This window comes from Dunckerocampus dactyliophorus, chromosome 1 (genome assembly GCF_027744805.1).
Source record: "Dunckerocampus dactyliophorus isolate RoL2022-P2 chromosome 1, RoL_Ddac_1.1, whole genome shotgun sequence".
NCBI lineage: Eukaryota > Metazoa > Chordata > Actinopteri > Syngnathiformes > Syngnathidae > Dunckerocampus > Dunckerocampus dactyliophorus.
The window spans coordinates 25,082,848-25,106,886 of record NC_072819.1 but is presented as its reverse complement, the minus strand read 5'-3'; the positions used below and the strand labels follow the sequence as shown (position 1 = coordinate 25,106,886).

General features: G+C 40.4%; 2 protein-coding genes across 8 annotated transcripts in view; both read right to left on the bottom strand.

Moving 5' to 3' along the window:
• arhgef19 (Rho guanine nucleotide exchange factor (GEF) 19) overlaps positions 1-1,601 on the bottom strand; it is a 43,650-nt gene extending 42,049 nt beyond the window's left edge. For all 3 annotated transcript variants that reach the window (XM_054795797.1, XM_054795807.1, XM_054795817.1), the window contains exon 1: positions 1,315-1,601. The gene's annotated coding sequence lies outside the window, so the exon portion shown is untranslated. The remainder of the gene's footprint in view (positions 1-1,314) is intronic.
• A 6,672-nt stretch (positions 1,602-8,273) lies between these two features.
• plekhm2 (pleckstrin homology domain containing, family M (with RUN domain) member 2) lies at positions 8,274-23,939 on the bottom strand. 5 transcript variants are annotated; one of them, XM_054783583.1, is made up of 20 exons: positions 23,450-23,939; positions 21,478-21,584; positions 21,255-21,364; positions 21,075-21,174; positions 19,407-19,494; positions 19,156-19,330; positions 18,666-18,725; positions 16,210-16,486; positions 15,353-16,138; positions 15,217-15,286; positions 14,929-15,019; positions 14,630-14,694; positions 14,208-14,296; positions 13,919-14,051; positions 13,552-13,742; positions 11,639-11,704; positions 11,399-11,558; positions 11,129-11,308; positions 10,832-10,948; positions 8,274-8,939 (listed from the first exon to the last, which is right to left on the bottom strand). In XM_054783583.1, the coding sequence occupies exons 1-20, from the start codon at positions 23,507-23,509 to the stop codon at positions 8,802-8,804; spliced, it is 3,063 nt and encodes a 1,020-aa protein (XP_054639558.1). In that variant the 5' UTR covers positions 23,510-23,939; the 3' UTR covers positions 8,274-8,801. The 5 variants fall into 5 exon arrangements, with proteins under 5 accessions (XP_054639558.1, XP_054639568.1, XP_054639576.1 ...); XM_054783593.1 differs by having other exon boundaries at positions 16,210-16,483; XM_054783601.1 differs by lacking the exon at positions 18,666-18,725.
• Positions 23,940-24,039: the final 100 nt, after the last annotated feature.

The window sequence follows — 24,039 nt, the reverse complement described above, 5'->3', positions numbered from 1 at the left end:
TCACTTTACCCTCTAAAGGCCAGACTTTAAAGGAGCTGCTGATGAGTCACAATGGCTGCAGTGTAATTTAATTACCCAAAAACCTAATTAGGCTGCCTGTGTTGTAGTAATGAAGAGGTGTCAACAAACAAACAGTACTGCAACATACACACACATTTCCACATCAAGTCCTTACTTTACAAGCCGATATGTCTCCCCTATAAGCTGTGTCCTTTGTTAAATATTAGAGCTGCGCTCAGCCATGTACAGTTTTTAACAAGCTCCCATGCAGCATACCCCAGACATGCGCTTACCTGCCCCGCTGAGCAACAACTCATTGGTTTGCACTGTAACCATCACGTTGGTGCAACCATTCTGCACAGCCGCTGCAAAAATCGACAAGCAAGAACTTCTTCCTCCCATGGAATACATTACTGAAGGAAAGCAAATGGTCCCTTGGGAAGCCTCAGCTGATGTCTAGCTACTGTGCTGTGCTAACATCTTAAAGCCAACACTAGTTTTGACATTATTTGACACATTGCTTTTTGCCTCAATTGTGTATATTTTTAAGTAATAGTCTTATAAGTCTTATTAATGGTTCTGTGTGTTTATGTGGCAAATACAATTAGTGCCTGCTGAAGTCACTCTAAACCAGGGGGGTTCAAACTATTTCCACCAAGGGCCACATACAGAAAATTGAATGCGGGGGCCACTTTGATGCATTTTGTACATATGCTATAGCCAATCCAGTGTTGGACAATATACAGTACTAGTATGCTAATTTATCTGAAAACATCCACATCTTAGTTTTTTTTATAGATGAAAAAGAAAATTACTGTAATAGCTAGTAATATATCTCATTAATAATACATACATTTTATTTTTTTAACAATATGCTGAGGGCCAGTGAAAACCCAGCTGCAAACTGAAAATGCCCCCAGGGCCGCACTTTGGACACCCCTAATCTCAACACTTTTTTGTGTGTGTTTTCTGGTCATATTCTATGAAAAAGACTGAAAATAATAGTAGATGGTCATCACAGCATTTCGAAAACAAAAATCTCATTGTGCCCCAATACTTTTGCACAGTGCTGTACTGTAAGTACACCTTATATCTTTCAGGACATACTGATTTAAAGTGTCCAAAAATGCTGCTTTGTGTCTCGAATTCCCCCGCAAACAAGTTTTACAACAACTTTGAGTTGTCATGTTCATGCAACATCGCATAGAGGCTGTGCACTGTGACCTCATGCAATGCTATGACATTTGTGTAGCATATTAACAGCAGTGCAAATGTGGGATGAGTGAGTGTGTCCCAGGTGCATGTGTTCAATACCTTAGGTGTGAGCAGCCTAGTGTGGCTGCTGGATGGAAACCACCAGCACCACCAGCAGCAGCAGCAGCAGCAGCGTGAAGGTCCACGCCAGTGAATGCTCAGGCTGAGGAGCGGTGTTATCCATTGCCGCCTTGTGTTCCTCACACCTTCTGTCCACCTCCTCTCTGCATCTTCTTCTCTTTCGTTCAACTTCCACTCCTCCTTTGGGAAACACAAAAAAGAGAATGAAAAACAGCCAGCAACTTATGCACATCAGACTGTCTAACTCAGGTTCCGTCCTTCTCGCTCCTCCCTCTCTCGCTCTTTCTCACTTTCTGCTGCTGTTGTCCTCTCATTTTCTCTTTCTCCTCCCCCCTCTCTCACCCTCCCTCTAACTCTAACGGGTGAAGTGTCTCACTGCAGCATCTGCATGGGGAACGAAAGACATATTTTACTGAGATGGTGCATACATTTGCATACACGCTGTGTCTACCTGATCTATCTCACGGTATCTCACAAAAGTGACGACACCCATTTCATTACATGATATCTGCTGAAAGGACAATTCTATTGAAATAAAACATGGATATACTGTAGTTTAGTCAGTGTACAGCTTGTAGAGCAATATATATGTACTATACACTTAAAAATGACTCAACACACAGCCATTATTGTCTAAATAGCTGGCAAAATGAGCACACCTCACAGAGAACATGTCCAAATTGTGTCCAAAGTGTGAATACCATTGGTATGTAACACTGCCTATATCCTCGTGGGCATGGAATTCACCAGGGCTGCACACGTTACCGCAATCCTCTTCCACACCTTCATGATGGCATCACTGGTGGAGCTGGTGGATGTTAGACAGCTTGCCACGCCTGCACCTTCCTTCTGCGTTAGGATGGCCCAAAAGTCCTCAATTGGGTTCAGATCTGGAGACATACTTGGACACCTTCAGCTTTCTGAGCCACTTCCTAAAGACACAGTTTCTGCTTCACAATGCAACAACAGATGTTTCCCTTCAGTGAACTGCAGCTCCTGAGTGCCAGCAACACTCATACAGCCTCAGACCATGGTGCCACGACTTCATGTTGGACTGCAGGCAAGACAGTTATTTTGGTATTGACTTGTGTTGTTAGCCATTCAGATAATAATAGTTCTGATGACTCATTTTCAGTGGATAGTAATGCTGAATCCCGATTCCACCCTTCCTCTTCGTCTTACCCCTTGTCGTTTCCCTACCCCTTAAAACTGATGGCCTTGGGGAAGAAACCACTCAGGAATGGGACGCCACCTGATTGTCATGTCATCACCCTTCACCGCTTTCTGGCTGTGACGTAGGCAGATGAGACAATTAAATTGTTCATAATAAATGTTTCCTACCATAAAGTAAGGTGCATACATTTGTACATTATTTCATTGTTAAAAAGCCTACCTTTTTTTTTTAAATAAAAGGAATGCATTTTTACAAACTGTGACATTTATGTCACGCTTTGCTATTATATGTTGTAGCGTCACCTCAGGATGTGAAGACGTGGTGGCTGGCTTGCATAAATCACCTTTAATGGCAATAAGTATACTCACAAAGAGCAGCAATGTACAAAAATGAACAAAGGGAGCGGTGCAAAGGACTAATTACTGTAAGTAAGGCACCAAGTAAAAATGGAAGAGTGCTAAGGTAGTGATGTTAAGTAGCACAAAGGACACAAAGGAGGAAGAGTAATAGCAAATCCGACTAAGTTAGCGATTGGTGTTAGTTGGTTCGTTATAACTAACTACAACCAACAATTCAAAGATATGGGGAATATTTACATGGAGTAGCAAAGGATTTGAATATCTAATAAAACATGAGGGACATTACTGTAAAAATCAATAATTGTGCTTCATTACTTACATTTCTATGTTTCTTTCGGTCTCAGCTCTGCCATCTTGTCAGCGGGTGTTGCATCTGAGGAAGCTCCTCCTACGCCTTCGTTTCAAGTCTGGTCCCCGACCTCATTTGCTTTCTAGGGCTGTACACCTTTTAGACCTTACCCCTTACACCTTGATTTAAGGAGAGCTGGGACACCGCTTGATTCTTGTGAACGCACAAAACCTAGTGACAAGGGGTAAAGGGTGGATTTGGGATTCAGCCTATATCTATATTCATCTATAAGCTGTACACGGACTACTCTAAAGTACAGTAATCCCTCGTTTATTGTGGTTAATTGGTTCCTGGCATGGATGTAATAAGTGCATTTCCATGAAGTAGGATTTCTTCTTTATAAATGCAATATTTTCTTAGTTATGGCATAGAAAACCTATTTACGATCTTTTAAATACTTTTTTTTTTTACATTATTAGAGCCATTTAGACATGAAATAACACCCATATCGTCACATTTGCATTTGTATTACACAATCTAGTAGATATAATCAGAAGAAATAAGCCATTTAATCATGATGAGGCGAGGGACAACGGTGCAGTATATCCTAATTTAATTTCTTTGTATTATGTGGTATCTTGAGAACATGTACTACTACTAAAAAAATTCTTAGACTACCTCATGACTGTTTTTCAGAAGTATTGTGACACCATGTGTGCATCATGTGAGCATCTCTATGGGCTTCCAGCAGCCAGCTGGAGTCCACAGTACATACCTGTGCATGCTGACATGTACTAACTCCCTCTTCCTGCGGGCCATGGCTGAGGAACGCACATCAGTCAGTCATAACAGCGCGGAGGTGAACGTGGCCAAAGCACGGAGAAGAGGAAAAGGAAACTGTAAGGACAACAAGTGAGGCTGAAGTGAAGAAAGTGTGGAGGACAGGAGAAGATAAAAGTCAGGAGTTGCTCAAGGCCATGGACAGTGGTAGTGAGTGAGGGGAGGAGGGAAAGGAAGAGAGAAATCATTAACCAACACCTGTCTGTCACCTTAGACCGTTTGCACTCCTCAAACTATTTATTAGCTGTGAAAATGTATCACCTGCATCTAATACATGAGTGATATGAAAATAAATTATAGACATCAGAGAGCAAGAGTTGGGCCAAAATATTAGACACATTACAAATATAATTACGATGGAACCATTTAATGTATAAACTAAAACGATTTGGAATTTGAGCAAAATTTTGAGTTAACTCTGTCCCTTTGTATTTAGCTTTTTGTTTGGAACACTTATTTCAAGAAGGAACATTCATCTAAAATTAGGTGGGGACTTCCAGCAGTGTCCTATTACTTTTGTCCAGTGAACAATACATGACGTTGTCATCAAGTGCTTTACTACTGTTAAGTTCTTTTTACACTTGTGTGTCAGTTTGTTAAAAAGTGGCCAAAGGGGAGGTGCAACTTTTTTATTCATCATTAAAGGTTAATACAGAGTGTATATTTGTCTTTACCTTATACAATTAGCAGTGGTTAATTTATTTTGTTTTTACATTTTTAGACTTTAGAGTTTACACTGTTAATGTTAGCATTGAAAAGAAAATTGCTTGTATAGTTAATGGAACTGATGAAATTATGTCCAGCCTCATGGAACACTAACACGACTACGGAGATTCCACTCTATTATTATTACTTATTAATGCAAGCAATAGACCAGTTGATACTGGACTCCACTGCCATTGCATACGTCACCGTAATGACATAGCTATTGTTGCAATACATTGCCCTCTGATTGACATCCCCTACATCAACTGGGATAGCTTCCAGCTTCCATGTTCCCCAGGATACTTTTCAAACACAGAACACTGTTATCCAAAAAAATAATAAATGCTGCCACATGATGTGTATGCATAATGCCCCCTTCATATTTCTGAGTGCCCCCCAATATGTGCAAGCTTAGAACTGGCCCTGCTTAGAGTAATTATAACTATAACCCACTCAGCTGCAATGAGGCTTTATATCTACAGCATTGGTTGCAGTGACATCAGTCTGTCACAAAAGGTTAACAATTTCATGATGCACAAAGTTTGTTTGATTTGTGTCATCTGACCAGACGGCATGTTTGCAGAGCTGCAGGCTACAAAAGTCTTAAAAATGTGGAATTTATTGATGGGAATCAAAAGTGACAGCTTTAATGCCTCTTAAACTGTGATGAGATCAGGTACACTGACTCTGTGTGAGACCACATAGAGAAAGACATACATATTCATTTAAGACACCGTAGGTCACTTTTCATTGGCAAGGGGCATTTTGTTTTTTTCTCTTGCGTACTTTATCATTGGTTTCCATGTAGGCCCTTACTGAACCATGCTACGGCCAGGTGCTGTCTACCTTGGTTAGGCAGAGGTCGCAAACCGTTGAAAAATATACAGTATATTCCGCCTACTCCCTGATCCAACGCTGCAAGCCACGCCCCACAAAACACACACGAGCATTAAAAACAGCGATTTGAAAAAGTTCCGCTGTCATTGAATGTATCGCTACACAGTGACTCCAACTTGCGGGTCGCTTCTCTGAGACTGCTGTTATACTTGTATATGTGCACGTGCTATGGACATTTGCATGAATACCAGACAGCGGTGACTGAAAGCCGTGAATGTTAATCTTCTGAATGAAATCAACTAAATAAATTAGTTTTAACTTGAAAGTATGACAAATATAGACATTGATAATACCTGCTAGCTGGTAGGGGGATTCTTAAATTTTCTGGTTGAAAAAAGTATCATGATCTGTGTTGTCGCTCTGCTGCCGCCTGCTGTCGTTTGTTTGTAGTGCACTGCTGAGGCGGAGCTAGCGACACACGCACCTCCAGCCAATTAGACTCATTCAGTTCATAAACTGTTGGAAGGCAGCACTCCAGTGCCAGATTGTTCTTCGAACTCTGCCTGCGCCGATCCTGCCTTCCCACTCTTGTGCTTTTTGCCTCGTGCATTCCAACAGTGAAGTAGTGAGTAGTTCTATTGTCCAGCATTTTTGTAGCTGTGCCTGCCTCGTTTTCGGCAGCGATTTCTGTTTCACCTAGTGTGTTTTTTCCTCCTGCAGCACGTTTGGCTAGCACTGATTTTTTGTTACACTTTGTGGCTTAGGTTGTCTTTAGTTTTTGGACTCTGGTATTTTTCTGTTGGACTGTTTACCTCTTGTAGACCACCTTTTGTCATTAAAGACTCTTATTTCGGCCCTGTGTGTGCGTTTTCCACTCTGCATGTTGGGGTTCAAATCACCAATCACGCCACTGCGTGACAAAAAGTGTAGTTTGGAGCCATAGAGAGACCGCATCAGCACAAAATGCAGCAAACGAAAGAAAAGCATTTTGTTGAAAGATGAAAATAATATGGAACATCAATGTGAATTTGGAGTCATATTGTTAACGATATGCGGCAGCCGCAGGAAACCATCCATCTTCTATGTCGCTTAAACTCACTACGGTCGACACATGATGTTGGCATACTTGAGATATACTAACGTATAGTTTATTGCTTTAAGTTATATATTTTTTCAATACTTTTTTAAAACCTGGGCTTCATACATTAGTGTAATAAATGTTTCACATCCGTTGTATCAATGTTTGTTATGGTGGTGTACGGTGTGCTCTTTGTTCTACTTGACCTGAGGATTTACAATAGAGTATTACCGCACAACTGTTCCCCCCCCCCGCTTTATTCTGTCATTGCCTTTTCTTTCACAAGTTTATTTATCCCACAATCATTAGCACAATAAACAGTATAAAAAAACCTCTGGACATGCACATCTGTGTGAGAGTGTATGTTCTGTGTCATTAGTGCTCTATTTACAACACAATAAAACATAATACACATATCACTTGTATGATTTTTACATGGAGAAGAAAAATCTAAAGTTGCATTATTAATTTTTTTTATACAGTGGATCATTGAAAGAATGTCACAAATCATTGGCCAGCAATGTGTCGCATACAACACTGACTTTATCTACATGACATTTTAGCAAATTACACACACCTTAAACTTGGACTAAAACTTTCAAGGTAAGCCCAATTTACATCTGTACTTCCCATACAAGGAGGATGATCATGTTTACCATGATTTATATCTTTAGAATTTATCACAGTCGAAAACAAATCGTAACCTCAAAGCCATTCAACTTTGTTAATGTTCTAACTTCTTTGAAGGCAATCTTTAACACTTTGAGAAACCTGCTGGAGAGATACAATTTTTTTTTTTTTTTTTACACATTTTGCTTACATGGATTGCAATAACTTATTCAAAATGAGTATGAATACCTGACATGGACACTAAGAGAAACCAACTATATATCATACATATGATAGAAAATACATTTTCCATCCATCCATTTTCTATGCCGCTTATCCTCATTAGGGTCGCGGGGGTATGCTGGAGCTGGAGTCCAATTAATTCCATGTAAGCGCCAACTGACTAAACATTTTAATACAGTATTTTACATTTTTACTCCTTGCATTGTCTTCTTTATATACAAAATACCTCCATGCTCCATTGCACATACAATGAATATGTAAATTAAAATACAAATAAAAGAGCAGGACTTTTTAAAACGGGGTGAAAAAAAGTGGTGAATATTGAAGGTAAAGTACCGTTTTCACCTGAGATTAGTATTCTTCGTAAAAGGGCATCAGAGGCTATCAAGTGGCACTTGGAACTATTTAAAGCACTTGACAAAACAGTATGTATAGTATGCAAATATAAGTGAAAATGTATGAATTGGTTTTGATTTATGCCCGTTAAGAATTAAATGTTTTTCTGATGACCTCAATGATTGTTTAGAGGTTTCCATCAATTGTGCAGTGTAAGGCAACTACTGAAAAGGAAAGGAAAAACAGTGCTTCATTTCAACATTGTAGTTAGCCAAGGCTATCACACAAAGGCAACGTTGTCACTGCAAAGGAAGCTTAACGTCTACATTGAGCCTCACAATGACAGCAGCCGTAAGGCACATGCACACACAACATATGATGGTAGCGGACGCTACAGTACAAATACAAGAGTACATGTCATTTGTACCGCTGTAAAACAATGTGCAGGCTGAATGGAAGCATTTACAAGTGACAGCTAAAGGAGAACGTGCTGCTATCGTGGTAAAAAGCAAGATGCACAAGAGAGGAAACATCATGTAACAGTGCAAGTGGGAAGCATACAGAGGTGTCTGCAGCAATTAGTGACTAAACAAGGGTAATATTGGTCAACAAGAGTGTAATATGCCCAAGAAGACTGGAATTGTCTTGAGTGCTCGAATATCACTTTTCTGTGCAGCAAGCACTAGTAACAGATCACTATGAAGGTGTCATTTACAATAATGTGGCATGTCACTGTCCAAGACTGGAGGTTACTTTTGTAGAGGGATACTCACAAAAGGCAACTGTTCGCTCCATTCATTAGGAAACAACAGCAGAGCTTCCTTGATATGACATTTGTGCTGCTACAGACAACAAACGTTCCAGCAGTGCAACTGTGGAACAGCCCTGTGTCATCTCTGCTGTTCGTCTTTAGTCTCTCAGTGTTAACACTATCATTCACATATCCTGAACACACATCAGGGTGATATAACTGACAATAGTGTGCATGTGTGTTTGTCAGCACCAAGGCTCACGCTGCGCTCGGCCTCGAGCCAAACTGTCTGCCCGCTGCCACGCACTCTTCATTAAAGCAAGGGCTTCACTGCAGCGCTTCTGTACTGATGGCTCGGACACCTCTCTTTGCGGGAGGGCCACCTGTTGACAGAGACATCGAGGTAACAATTGGACAGAGGGGGCAGTGCTGAAAGGTTTCACAACTGCAGATGTTACATGTAATAATAATTACAATTTTCATTCCAATATTCTCCGATCGACATGCCATTACGTGGGTGCAACAAATACAGGAGCAGTCAAACGTCTGGGCACAAGCGCTTATTCAATACCATGAGATAGTGTGCTCAACTGTTGACTGGTACTGTATATAGTTGTCCCTTGCTACATCACAGTCCAAACATCACGTCCTCACTCAATTGCGGTTTTTCAAAAATGAATACATTTATTAATTATCTCTGTTTTGTGGTTGAATATAGTCTATTAGCTTTTAAAAAATGCATATTTAAACAAATTGTACATATTCATGGCCTAAATCAGGGGTCGGCAACCCGCGGCTCAGGAGCCACATGCGGCTCTTAACCCTCCTTGTTGAGACTCCCTATGCTGAGCTCTGTGATCTTTTTTAACACCGAAGTAGGGGAAAGTGGATTTTCAAAAAGAATTTGAAATATCTGACTCACTGCAAGTCCGTGAATGCATTTAGACTGCGTTCTGACTGCTGACTGGATGAGCAAGGGAAGGGGAGGTAGGTTAGTGTATGCGGTGAGTCTCACTGGAGAGAAAGTTGACCGAGTTTGGAGTTGAGTCAGAAGCAAGTTACTGCACAGTAAAATGAATCTATAGAATTTACGAGAGCATAGCAATATAACGAGAAGCACAATGTAGCTATGTGTTCGGAGCCTGTGAAACGCTAATCGCTGAGGTGGTGACTCCGGGAGAGGCGGATAGTGTGCTGCGGGAGCTGATGGGGTCACCCCACTTGTGACTGCTGTGAGGCGGGGCACAACAATACGTTTTTTCACTTTTACGTCTCCAGATACCAGTCCCTACATTTGTCGCCAGTTGCTTTTGGGAAAATAATTCACCAAGAGAGTTTGGAAAGTCGCCAGATTTAGTGAGAAAATACGTAGGCAAGTTGGCAACACTGGGCTGCACATGAGATCGTAAGGAGGGGGAAGCCATTCACAGATAATATCAGCGCATCTATTCTTCAAATAAAAAAATAAAGAAATGATTCAGAAAATGAAACAATGCCTCCGTCGCAAAGATAGTCAAGGACAGGACCAACAGAATGGTTATTGATGGCAATTCAGCACAGGCAAAAACACATATGCAAAAATGTAACTCTGATGAGCTTTTTTATGTTAAAGTTGGCTACATTTGGATACAATTATAAGCTGTGTAATGTTTTGCAACTCTAGACATTTTTTTTTTTTTTTTTTACTGGAAGAGCGGGCAAAATGGCTCTTTTAAATGCTAAAGGTTGCTGATCACTGGCCTAAATTAAGCATTTGAGAATAAATGCTAAGTCAATGAAAATACAAACATAAGGCATTCAAAAGATGTGATATTAAGTGTAATACAGTATCTGTGACTTTTTGTGTGTGCCTTTAAGAAGTGGGACCTGGGAAGTGATGTGTGTGATGTCATCTAGTAGAGTTGACTGTTAGCTGAGTGCTAGCAGCAGGTTAGCAGTGTAGAGCAGCAGCTCCTGTGTGACTGTTTACTGCATGGGTTCTCTGCTTGTTAATAAAGCGACTGAAGTGCATGATGAGTCTCTTCTTAACCAAAAACAGCGGCAGTAGAGTAGTATTCTACACTGGTCTCTACGTGTCAGTAACATTAGACTGATGAGACAATAGCCACCAGGAAGTATGCTATCAATGCTAACATGTGAGTTTATCTTATCACATGCCATTTATGGCACCCTTTGAGTTGTACTCAAAATGCAGTCAGAACACATGTAATACAGATATCCTCAAGGTTTTATAATCATTATACAAATGGTCAATAACATCACTCTCTCCTCCTACCTGGAATATGCTTCTCCAAGTGCTGTCCAAGACCTGCAGCAGCCGATCCCGCTCTTCACATCCACTGAAGTACAAGACCCACGGTGGGAGGAAATGATCACGATCTATTGCAAACTCCTATTCAAAAGAGAAAGAATGTCGAAGGGGTCAGTGCAGGAATTGTGTAGAAGTCCTAAATGTAAAACTCAGTATACAGTTAATGGAGAAACATTTTAAAGCAAAATGTTTGAAGCATTGCCTATGAAAGCATTTCATACACCTTCATAGATGTCAAAGTTAACAGCAAAAGGCACCTACAATGACACAGTACTCCATGTCGGCCTCCACACTGACGGACATGATGTCACAGATATTGGCACTGCCCAGCGAGCGGAAGAAGCTGGTCTGGCAGTCCTGATGGCAAGTCAGCAGTTTGTTATCCGTCACAACCAGGCAACATGGTATACATGGGGTGGGAGCCACACCTTGAGGAATGACCTTTGGGGAGAACATTACAGTTAGATCCATTGATTCTAATTGATGTGTTGACCACCATGTTGAAAGATGTGAGCTAGGTTTGATCTTTACTCCTTTAGAGACAGACTGGCAGAGCAGTTGCATCCAGTCAGCCATGTCCTGTTCATTGTTGGCACTGAGTTCCAGAGGGGGGCGCTCTGTCAGGATGACTTGAAATGCATGACGACGCTCTGTGCTGTGTGAGCGACGGCAGCCTCCACAGTATTCTCCCCTGATGTAAGATTGGTAGAGGACATAACATTAGCTTGTGAAGTAGTTTATGCAGAATATACATTAGGTCATAAAACTCACCCCATTGTAACAGAGAGCAGAGGCGTCACATCAGTTCTTTCTGAATAGAGATACAGTATGCCATTGCTACAAAAAGTGAAAAAGCCACAATATCTTATATGTTCAATGTGAACCTCTGGTATACCTATAAAATAGCATACTCAAAGCAACCAGGGAAGGAGAAGCTTTCTTTTTGTTTGTCACACTTAAATTAAGTTTCAGATCATCAAACAAATTTAAATACAGTATTTGTCAATGACAACACAACTGAACACAAAATGCAGTTTTTTTTTTAATGAAACTTTTTATTATTAAGGGAAAAAAAAGTCCAAACCTGCATGGCCCTGTGTGGAAAAGTTAAAACATAACTTAACGGTGGTTTATCACACCTGAGCTCAATTTCTCCAGCCACACCCAGGCCTGATTACTGCCACACCTGTTCTCAATCAAGAAACCACTTAAATGAGCATGCCTGATAAAGTCAAGTAGACCAAAAGACCCTCAAAATCTAGACCTCATGCAGAGATCTAAAGAAATTCAGGAACAAATGTGAAAGAAAGTAATTAAGAAAGTAATCTATGATATTGTTATTATTGTATATTGTTACTATGTTTATAGTACCGTAGATTTTTCCGAGTAGATTGTTTATCTTTTCTGTACATTTTGTGTATCTTTTCTGTATTTGGTATATGGTGCTTTTTGTATCTTTCTGCTGCTGTAACTTTTAGATTTCCCCATTGTGGGATAAATCAAGTACAATCTAGTCTAATCTGATGTTATCAGTGCGGAAAAGGTTATAAAAGCCATTTCTAAAGCTTTGGGCGAAAACATGGAACAGTGGTGAACCTTCCTAGGACTGGCCAGCCAAACAAAATTACCCTCAAGAGCGCAGCTACGACTTATCCAAGAGGCCACAACAGACCTCACTCACAACAACATCCAAAGAACTGCAGGCCTCACTTGCCTCAGTTAAGGTCAGTGTTGATGACTCCACCATAAGAAGGCCACTGGACAAAAACACCCTGCATGGCAAAGTTCCAAGACGAAAACCACTGCTGAACAAAATGAACATTAAGCCTCGTCTAAATTTTGACAGAAAACACCTGGATGACCCCAGGACCTTTGGGAAAATACTCTGTGGTCTGACGAGACAAAAGTTGGTTTGGAAGGTGTGTGTGTCCCATTACATCTGGCTTAAAAGTAACACCACATTTCAGAAAAAGAACATCATACCAACAGTAAAATATGGTGGTGGTAGTATGATGGTCTGGGGCTGTTTTGCTGCTTCAGGACCTGGAAGACTTGCTGTGATAAATGGAACCATGAATTCTGCTGTCTACCAAAAAATCCTGAAAGAGCATGTCCGGCCATCTGTTCATGACCTCAAGCTGAAACTGGGCTCTGCAGCAGGACAATGATCCAATACATGCCAGCAAGTTCACCTCTGAATGGCTGAAGAAAAACAAAATGAAGACTTTGGAGTGGCTTAGTCAAAGTACTGACCTGAATCCTACTGAGATGCTGTGGCACCTTAAAAAGGCGGTTCGTGCTGGAAAACACTCCAATGTGACTGAGCTACCACAATTCTGCAAAGAGTTGGCCAAAATTCCTTCACAGCGTTGTAAGAGAGTCATTGCAAGTTATCGCAAATGCTTGATTGCAGTTGTTGATGCCAAAAGGTGGACCAACCAGTTATTAGGTTTAGTGGGCAATCACTTTTTCCACACAGTCATGTTAGGTTTGTATTAATTTCTCCCTTAATAATAAAAAGTTTCATTTAAAAACTGCATTATGTGTTCAGTTGTGTTGTCACTGACGAAATTAAATAACATTTGTTTGATGATCTGAAATATTTAATTGTGTAACATGCAAAACCAAAAAGAAATCAGAAAGGGGGCAAACACTTTTTCACCCCACTGTGTATGAGCCCCTACCTGAGGATGAGGTAGCAGCTTTTCCACAGCTCCTTGCCCAGGTATGTGGATCCTGCCCTGTACTGCACCACCCCTTCCTTTGTGCTGGACGGTAATTTAAAATTTGGTGTGTCCCCTTGGGGGGACAAGATCACATCCATAGGATCCTCCCAGTGGACCAGTGAATATAAATGTATGGAAACTTCAGCAACCTGCAGGTACAGGGAAACACTGGTTCATGGTTCATGGTTCATGGTTTTAATTCATCTTGAACATGCATACAAGTCAAACAGTTGCAGTTGTTCCTTAAAGCAGTTGGTTAACAACTGCTTTAAGGGTTAAAAAAAAAAAAGTAAAATAGAGGCCCATGGTGACAGCATGTCTTTACTTCACAATGAGATTCTTGGGAGACAAACTTGGTGAGAGCAAGTTTTTCCATGGTGGCATCAGTCAGAATGGAAGGGTATGGGGACTCACGACAACCTTTCACCATGGCTGACTTGAGAACTGACAAGAGCCATCTGGAAGCAAAGAGGTGGGAGATGAGGTGGTTAGGAGATGACCACTCGACCACTTTCTGCCACTAATGTCAAGTGTTATATATACGCTATATTATAAAAGACATTTGGAGGAATGATGAGGGGACAATTGACAGACATTTGCAGGAAAACACTCACAAGGTCAAAGAGGCATCAGCTGTGTCCAACAGGAACTTCCTTCTTCGATTAGTGCAAACTATCGTCACTGTCTGTTGATCAAGTCCCACCTACAACATTGCATGAGATGTCATTATGGCATTAACTCATTCATTGATTTTGAAACGTCTAGGTGTCTTTAACAGCCTGTAAAGTTCATAAAACTGTGTATACTGTACAGGTAACTTGAACAAAAAAAAGTAATGCATAACCATTTGACTTAACGGTTTAAGTCTGAAATTGACCAGCTGCTGTGACTGTGTGGTTGCACAAAAGTTACAAATGTGTTGCCACTGGGTTTCACAATGCAAATGAATTGCATCTTCATTTGACCAGTTGCTTTTACTGGGTAAAGTCAGCTTAAAAAAACGGAATGAAACTAACTAAGAGAACAAAGATCTTACTGAAAGGTAGTCAAGCTCATTGTATGAAACAGCATCTTCCACAGTGTACGGCTTCTCTGCAGCACCTGTGGAGAAATTTAACCCCAGAAAATTGTGTAGACCTTCTGAGACAAAGGCACAACAGCATATGCATAATGTTTGTTTTACAACCAGAATAGCACGGTGGTCACACATTTCGTATTATTCACAGCTTTTGGGAGCTTTATTGGGGGTGATTATACAGAAAAAGCCTGGAAGTTTATAAGTATTTGAGTATTGGCAGCCATGGGTAAAACAGATGTATTGTGACTATTACTGACCTTTCCTAAGGAGGTATATGTAACAGTCAGTCAGCAGCATGTAAAGAGGCTGCAGGTCTCCCTCCATATGGCCTGTACTCATCCTCACCATCTAAACAGGCAAAAAACAATATACATGGCATACATAATAGCTGCTACAAATACAACGGCAATGCATTACATAATCATTAAAGTGCCGTTAATAAACACTGCTAATAAAAACGACCAGCAATACAAAAAGTGAGGATGACTTACTAATAAGATTGCAAAAAAAACATTACAACATGTTCAAAAGGATGAGGTCATTACCCTGAAGAGCTGCTCCTCATTCTCTCTGAATACATGGATCATGAGTAGTAGTAAGTGGTTATTGTCCACCCTAAAAAACACAAACAGTAAATATATGAAACCCACTCACAATCAGAAAAAAAAAAAGATCCCTTACTTAAACTCAGCCGGATGAGGAATTTCTGAGGGACTGAGCTTCTCCTCTTCGACTTCGGCATCATCAGAAGTTATTTTACAATTTTCTGTACTCTTTTCACCCCCCTTTTTCATGTTGGATTCCTGTCCTGTTGGCACTGTTGCCTCTTTTTGATCTTCATGGCCACCTGATAGAGTCTGTGACTGGCTTTGCTCTGTAGCATCATGGTAGCCACCACCTGTGGGAGCAGAGTCTGTACCGTTGGGGGTAAGGCAGAATAACTCTTGAGTTGCTGAAGAGGACTGCAGGTTTGGGCTTGTGGCCACAGTGAGATGGAACTGCTTTCCGGATGCTGGGTCAGGAGGCTCACCCCCAGAATCTTCTCGAAAGGGCTGCTGTGCAGGAGGCTCTGGTCCCCGGTCACCTCCTTGATTCTCCTCATACTTCGGGTGGTCCCAGACCTCCTCTCCATCTAGAGCGCCACTAAGCCTGTCCATGACATCCCGGAGGGGCTGGCCAACAGAATCCATGGAGGTGTCTGTCATCTCAGGAAGCCTTAGCAGGGCCTCCACCCCGTCATCATCAAGTTCCTCCCCCGCCACCTCTTTTCCGGCCTTGCTCCTCCTTGTTTCTGTCTCACAGTCAAGGTGGATTACAGTGCCGTTCAAAGCATCTACATCCTCTGAGCTCTGGAAGGCATTGTCCATTTCTATGTGCTCGTATGATAAAGAGTTGTGGATGCTGCTGATGGAATCTGTGGAGCTCTTCCCACGTCGTTTCTTGCCTGGTTTCCTTCTTCTTGCCATCCTGGAAAAAAGAGGGATTCAAACATAAGTGGATATAAATGGAATATGAGCAAACAACTGAGTGTACTGTACCGAATGACTTCCAGCTCGTTGTTGGTGCTCTCGGTATCATCTCCTGTAGTGTTGATGTAACGGCTCGGGATGTGAACTGGTGTCACATCAGCTGAGGTGTTGGCGTCTGAGTCCTCATTGAAGGGATTGTGTCTGGACGTGGGGCTGTGTGGAGATAGATGAGAGCCAACCTTCACCTTGACATTGCCGGCGGTTAAGACCACTGTTTCGCTGATGACAGTTAAGGGATCGGAGCCACTGGACCTTGGGCAGCTGGCCTGGTCGGTGAGGTCTCCTTCTTTCATGGAACGTGACACCAAGACACTATATTAGGACCAAAAAAAATCTTACATACAGTAGATCCCTGCTATTGGCGAGGTTTGTGTTCTCAGACCACCCATGATTGGTGAAAACCCGCAAGTAATTGAGACGTCCATAAAAATGATTATTTTTGACACTGTAATCAAGCATGGGCTACGTCTATAGTGCTACTGGTCATAACATACATTTGTTTGAGGAAGTGCTGTCTATTGGCAATGAATTAGCTTGACATTCACATGCATGCTCACACAAAACAAACCAACAGGAGGTCATCAAATCAATCACCTCACTCACTACCAAAAATTAACAACACATGTGAAACACACAATGTAACATCTACACACAAAAAAAATACTTTTTGGATCAAAAATATGCAAATTTGCGGTGTTGTCAATGCTGAACCATGAATATGCAGGGATCCACTGTATTTGCTTTTATAGGCGTAGAAATACACAAGACTTTTTGGCACTGACTTGCTGTGGGACAAAAACAAAGTAAAATTCAGTTGTTTGTGGAGAGAGATGTTTCTATTTTACCATGCTCCACATGACAGAAGCGTTGTGTATTTCTACATCACTATTGCACACCAATAAACAGTTAGGTATTGCATCATTGTTGAAGTTCATCGACAGAAAAAACATACAAAACAAAACAGGAAGACATCAAGCAGTTACACAAGCAGCAGTGCCACATGCCTAGTTCAAGCATCAATACTGTAGTTTGAGCGCAGGCTTATGTCATTTAAAATGGGATTTTAACAAAAAAATCTCAATTGAGCACCATACCCTGCAGTGTGAATGTAGCCATAGTGGATGACAGGTCAACTTATTGTCCATCTGGAACAATATATGTTATGTATATAAACCACCAAATCAACCAATCAAATGCAATAAGGCAGTGCTTCACATAAAATATTAACTTAAAGTGACCTCTTTTGGGATTACAATAAAGAGGTGTTCTTTCAAACTTTATTGATAATTATATCAATATTATATGAACAATAAACATAGCATAACATTTCTTTACTGTAACGTGCAAAGGGGGGAAATCTATAAAATCAGCAGGGAATCAAATACTTATTTTCCCCACAGTATATACTGTATCTACATTTTAAGTATCACCTGGAGTGCATTCATTTACCCTGAGCGGTAACTCATTTGGGAACGAGTGCAAAATAAGGTACTGTATATTAGTTGATATAAAAATAAGGAAAAGATGTGGAAGCTATTGTTGATGATTGCCTCCGCTCACACTTCAGTGTATTGCACAATCTTGGCCAGTGTCACATATCACACATGAAAAAGTGTACAAGACAAAGACAGGTAAAGTAGACAGACTGGACAAGGTGAGTAGAGTACAAGAGACGTTCAAACTTGTCTCACTGTGCCAAACAAAAAATGACAAATGAGCATTAGGATGGAGTATCATGCCTAAAAAAAAACAGCCCACACTGAAACTTGCCACCTTAACAATGTGCTGGATAATAATAATAATAATAATAATAATAATAATAATATGCTAGTCTATTAGTGCTGTATTCATTCATTCAATCATTATCTGTGACACTTAATCCTCATTCTGACTCTGGGCGAGAGGCGGGGTACACCCTGGACTGACTGCCAGCCAATCGCACGGCACATATAGACAAACAACCATTCACACTCAAATTCATACCTATGGACAATTTCTGGCCGCCAATTAACCTAACATGCATGTTTTTGGAATGTGGGAGGAAACCGGAGTACCCGGAGAAAACCCACACGCACAGGACAGAACATGCAAATGCCATACAGACATATCCAAAGGAGGTTCGAACCCAGATCTCCTCACTTTGTAGCCAACATGCTAACCACTAGGCTACTATGTGGCCCTATTAGTGCTATAGTTATTTTTAATTTAAAGTTGTTTCAGATGTGAACAGTACATTATTTAACAAAGGAATTGTTGCAATTAAAATCAAAGCTACACTTGTGAAACACTCCTAATGCTCTTTAACTTTAATCATTAAGTCTTCCACTTAAGTTGTCTACTGTGGTTGGCCTTTTTTTTTTTGGATAATGACGTGACATAGTAAGTGCTGTTTCAGGTACCCAACATATATCAAGCACAAACGAAAGCAGGACCATGCCAAAGGTGAGCGTTAACTAATGTCCCACCTTCCCAGTCTGCACTTGGCATTGCCTGCAACACGGGGAAGATGTCACCAAAATCATAATCTAAAAAAGGAGGAATAACATTAAACATTAGAAAGAGGTGATGAGGCAGTGATATGAGATAAAATAATATAAATTATGGTATACCACAAAAGAAAATCAAAGGGAAAATGTAGAAACTCAAACTACATTAAGAACACTAAACAGTGATGAACTCATCTGGCTCAGCAGTTGCAATTATCATGCACTCTTATCTGAGCCATGCTATTAAAACTGACATCATCATAAACTTTGGTTCCAAATCACTCCAGTGTAAGCCCCTGCAAAGACCCCTGCATTTTTCCTCTATTTAATGACAAGTTGTGTAAAGTGGTCATTTCAAGACCAAGAATTGTACAGAAGTGACACTTACACTTGAGTGCCAAACTGAAGGGCCAAAGGTGCTCATCAAGTAAAACTGTTCCAAATAAAGTTAGAGGACAGCGCAGCTCACCTTCACTTGAGGGGGCAATTGCACTGTCATCCCACTCCAGGTTGGTGGAGGTCAGGGAGGTGAAGGAATGCAGGGATAAACTATCTGAACTGGGCAGCCTTTCCTCAAAGTCCAGCAGGTTGTGTGGTTTATAGTAGTCTGGCATGTAAGGGGCCACGTCCAAATAGGGCACATCCTGGAGCAGCAGCATCAAACAGGTGAGGTTAGAGATGTGTTACTATGTGTTACGAAACAATGCAACTGATGCTGACCAGCTCCAGGTCGAATCGAATGAACTCCAATCCTGCCACAAGTGTGAGGAAGAGTGTGAGGTGGTCGTGACTGCACACCAATGCATTCCTGTGAATAAAAGAACGACAAAGACATTTTTGATCTTATGACAACGCTGATTTGTCTGCAATGTCTGTGTGTCTTCAATTATAACAAGAGCAACATTTTAAAGGTCACATTTTAAACTGTTGTGCATTTTAAATTAATCTCAGAGGTCTCACAATTGTGTGTTCTAAGTGATTTTCCCAATATCTATGCTTGATTCTGGAATTTAGGCCGTTTAAAAGTGCTTTTAGTAAGTCCTACTGGGAGCAGGCTGTTTAATGCTAATGAGCTGCGTTTGTTCATACCCGTCTCTGACAGCGTGCGTGGCTCAAGATAGGCTATTATGCATTTTACTCACTTTTTACATACACAATGTAACTCTGCACTTAATAGATGCCATATATCACGTATAACAACATAACATTAAAGGGGACTGTTTGTAACTTGCTCCATATTACATTCTTTTTTACACCAAAAAATATAAGATTACCACTGGCCAGTGTATGTTACCATGAGTGGTTTCAAAGAACAGATTGAAAACCAAAAGGTCTACATTTTTCACAATTACAAATTAAATTGAATAAAAATTGTTGTTTGGCCCAAATAAGATGACTGGCGTTCATGCCTGTCGCTCAAGGTTGTGGTACGTACGTGCCCACATGTACATACCCGTGACGCATGTGCATGCGCATATACACAAAAGCAGTCCCGGAGAAGCAACCAACAATGTGTGGTCATGCTGTTATTGCCTCCATCATTATGTTTTTGCCAGCATTGATCTTTGTGTTTGTGTTCAAAATAACTTGACAAGTTCTGAATGGATTTGGATGAAATTTTCAGGAAATGGGATATGGAAAAACTGATTACATTTTAGGGGTGATCTGGATCACCGTCTGGAACCAGAAATTTTTTAAAGGATTAACATTGCGAGATAGGACCATTTTCGCCATTTGTGCATGTAACTCCCAAAAAATGGTCACTTGGAAAAAAAAAATACAGGACAAGTTTCCAACAGGTTCTACAAAATATCAAAGACTGATCCAAAAAATGCAGGATTAATATTTTGGTGTGAATCACAATATGGGGGGAACTATGGCGCTTGTCGGAGGTCTACGCTGTCTGGGTGCTTTTCTAGTTATGATAGGCTATGCATTCAATAATAGTTACTGTAACGCACGTAGCTAAACTTTGCCAAATCACTGACAACAAACATACCTAATGCGTGTGTGTGTGTTACGTGGGGCGTAGTTTACATGCTCGGGGCAGGAAGAGGGCAGGACATAATGCTTGCAGCATGAATGAAAGTTAACGACCTCCGGGAAGCGGTGAAAACAATATGTAGAAAAGCCTTCCTTGTCTTTTCTTCTTACAAAGAACTTCAAAATCTCTCCTTACAAAAGTGGAGCAAGTCGAGTAGTAGTGGAGTAGTAGAGTAAGTGAGAGTTTGGTGCTCATAAACATGAACTCTTGGGAATTACTGTTATAGTATCATTAAAAAAATATATATTTTGCATAATATGGGACCTTTTTAATGCACTGTAACTTGCATCTGAGGGTACCAAAAATAAACATTTCTCATGCTATTATATCATTAGAGGACTTACTTGAAGTAATACTTCTGCAGCAGTCCCTGGTTCTCTTGGAAAAGCCGCAGGTAGCTCTCTAAAGAGCTCTCACTCAATGCCAGGTATAACCATGCCCGACCTAGCAGCAATGTCAATAAATAAGGCTAACTCTAATTGAATTGTGAATGGTCATTTACTTTCCAAACAAGTAAGACTCACTTCGTCCGAGGTTTGTTGCTATGTGTTGAAGCTCATCTATCTGGCGCACAGCTTCTCTCCTGGTGAAGTGAAGGACTAGAACCCAGTAGCCTGAGGAAATATCCTGAAGCCTGAAATGGAGAAAGCAATCAACAGCTTCTTCATATGTACAAACAAAAGTCATATAATTTGTAACACATTTACGGAGGAGATACATTTTGAGTAAATATGCCAACTGTCTTACCCATACAACAGCGCATGGTCAAGGTGTTCGCAGAGCCTCTGTAGAACACGGTCATGATTTCGGATGGCTGGGGTCTCATCTTCACATGCTGCAAAATAACTCTGCAACTGTAGAAAGGTTTTTTGTGCATGTTTACTGATGACATGTTTAAAACCACAGAGATTCTAAAATGGCTGTTTTAACTTTGATATGAAGCATTACACCTGGGAAATTCACATATAGCTTAGAAAGTCTTCATGACTTCATGACCATAACCTCATGCAATTAGATAACATTAACACAAATAGGCGTGTTAAGTTCTTTGAATTAAAGACTCCTTGTCTTTATTATTTTTATTGGATTTTTTATAAACAAGGATAGCTGCCATTTCAAGGAATGCTTAGTAGTGACAAGCAGAGATCTAAGGAACAAATCAAATTATAGAGGAACAAATAGAATACAAGCCATGAAACCAGGTAATTTTGATTTTTTTTTTTTTTTTTTTTTTTTTTTAAATATGAGGTGTTATGAGCTACAATCTGTCTTAGAAATGATTGCCTTACACTTTTGCCAAAAGTTTCTGTGGAACAATAAACCTCCAGTTCAGCAAAATAATACAAAAGATGGAAAATTGATAATTTGACCTCAATCCACTAGTGAAGGCCAAAGTGAAGGCAAAGCAAACATACATGTGGATGCTAAACTGATCGCAGAAAAGGCCTGGCAGAGAAATAAAAGATAAATAGTGGCAATTTTACCGTGGAGGTGTGATTACTGGATTCAACTGTGTTACATTAGATGTCCAAGGTCAGAAGCTTTTTTATGCAGGCTTGTACAGTGATTCAATAAGGTGGAGTGTGTTTCTTTGAGGACCACACAAGTTTTAAACCTTCATGGACTGGATTCGTAAAAATATGCTTTGCTTATCACTCATATGACACAAGTAATGAATTCATGCAGCACATTTACATGAGGACGCACCATTTCATGTGTACTTTCGCAGTGATTAAACTGCATAACGATAACAGTTATAAATAGGGCACATGCACTCAAGCTTGATTACAACATTGGTCGGTTAAATAACAACTGAGTGATGTGCATTTTTAAAAACACTCAAAATATAACACTGGAGTTTTCAAAGTGAGGCGGAGACTTCAGGAAAGCTGAGCAGGTTAATAAAAATAAAGAAAAACCCTTGTTGGGAAATGTTAAGCTAACCTCAGCTATATTTAAAAGTTAACTCATTTTTAGTTGCTACAGTGAGAGCGTCACTAAAGCCTTGAGGGAGCAGAAAACACCACAAAATATGCTCCAGAAAAATCTTTTTTTTCAAGTATAGGGGAGGCCCCAACCATATTTTACTCTGTGAGGGGAGGCTTACTGGGCCAGACTTTGAAAACCCGAGGGTTGCTTTATGTGACTGGGTAATGGAACATACACTTACACTTAGCTGTCAATGAAACTTATCAGTTGATACAGCTTGTTTCATTGTGAAGGTGTACCTAATGTATGTAGCCCAGTTTAGGAACTACTACAAACATGAAGGAACTGGATAACAATGTTGTCAACGTGTTGTGAGGATTCCACAACAGAAATGTATAAAAATGTCCTAGGCTTTTTCAAGTTAGTAGCAGATGTTTCTAGAAAAAGCATGATGAATACATGCGACATTTGTGTTTAGCACATATGCCGCAGTGGGACAATATTGAGGCTTGATGTCATAAGCATTGCTGCCGTTTATGTGAACAGGAAACATTGTTGCCATACAAGTGAACAGACTCGAACATAGAGCATAATATCAAGTCTGATGGGTATCTAATTACAGTGAGTAAGTGTAATCGTTAGCAAAATGGATGTGGCTGGGCTAAAGCCCTTCTCAGACGACAACACACAAGAGTGGTGTTAGTTTGCCTTCTTTGTCGGACAACGATTGAAAACCACGGAACGACTTCAAAAAAGTGACAACGTTATTGTGAAAACAGAGTAAAAATACCTTCTTGACGGATAAAGAGATGTTTTCCAAAATGCGGTCCTTGACTTCGAGTTGATCCATCTCTGCTGTTTACAGTCAAGACTTGTCAGCTGACCCGAGCCGTGCTAGTTTGGCTAAAGCTAATGACGCCTTAGCTTAGGTAGCTAGCTAGCACACATTTGCAACATTAACACCGATAATGTACAAATAGACACTGACGCTAAGTTTCACAGATGATTACATTCACTTTTGTGAACCCATACAATAGTACTGTACACTAATACTGCGTTATTTACAGCATTAGACAACACAGCTAGCGGCCATTGGTAGCCGCAACGTTTTTTTTTTTGTTTTTTTTTTACCAGGTTTCCGTTAATGAAACTTTAAGCTCAAAGCACTTATTTGCAATTAGGTGAAGTGTGTTTTTCGCCTTAAAAGCATTTGTCACAGGTTGCCAACTACTGCCAACTTTTCATGCGGTACGGCTCTCAAGTCAATATATACGTCACAGGAAATACGTCACTACGAGACTTGGCCTTCAAAATGTTTTGTCGAAATTATAACACTACTTAGACGTGTAATGGTCTACAATTACTTTTAAAAATCTTGTC

Bases quoted from the DNA above. Each gene is read 5' to 3' on its own strand.
- plekhm2 (XM_054783583.1), bottom strand. From the start codon at position 23,509: ATGGATCAACTCGAAGTCAAGGACCGCATTTTGGAAAACATCTCTTTA. The intron at 13,743-13,918 runs GTAAAGACATGC...CTGTACCTGCAG, and splicing joins CCCAAGAATCTCATTGTGAA to GTTGCTGAAGTTTCCATACA. The intron at 8,940-10,831 runs GTAGGAGGAGAG...CTCTGTCAACAG, and splicing joins CTTGGAGAAGCATATTCCAG to GTGGCCCTCCCGCAAAGAGA.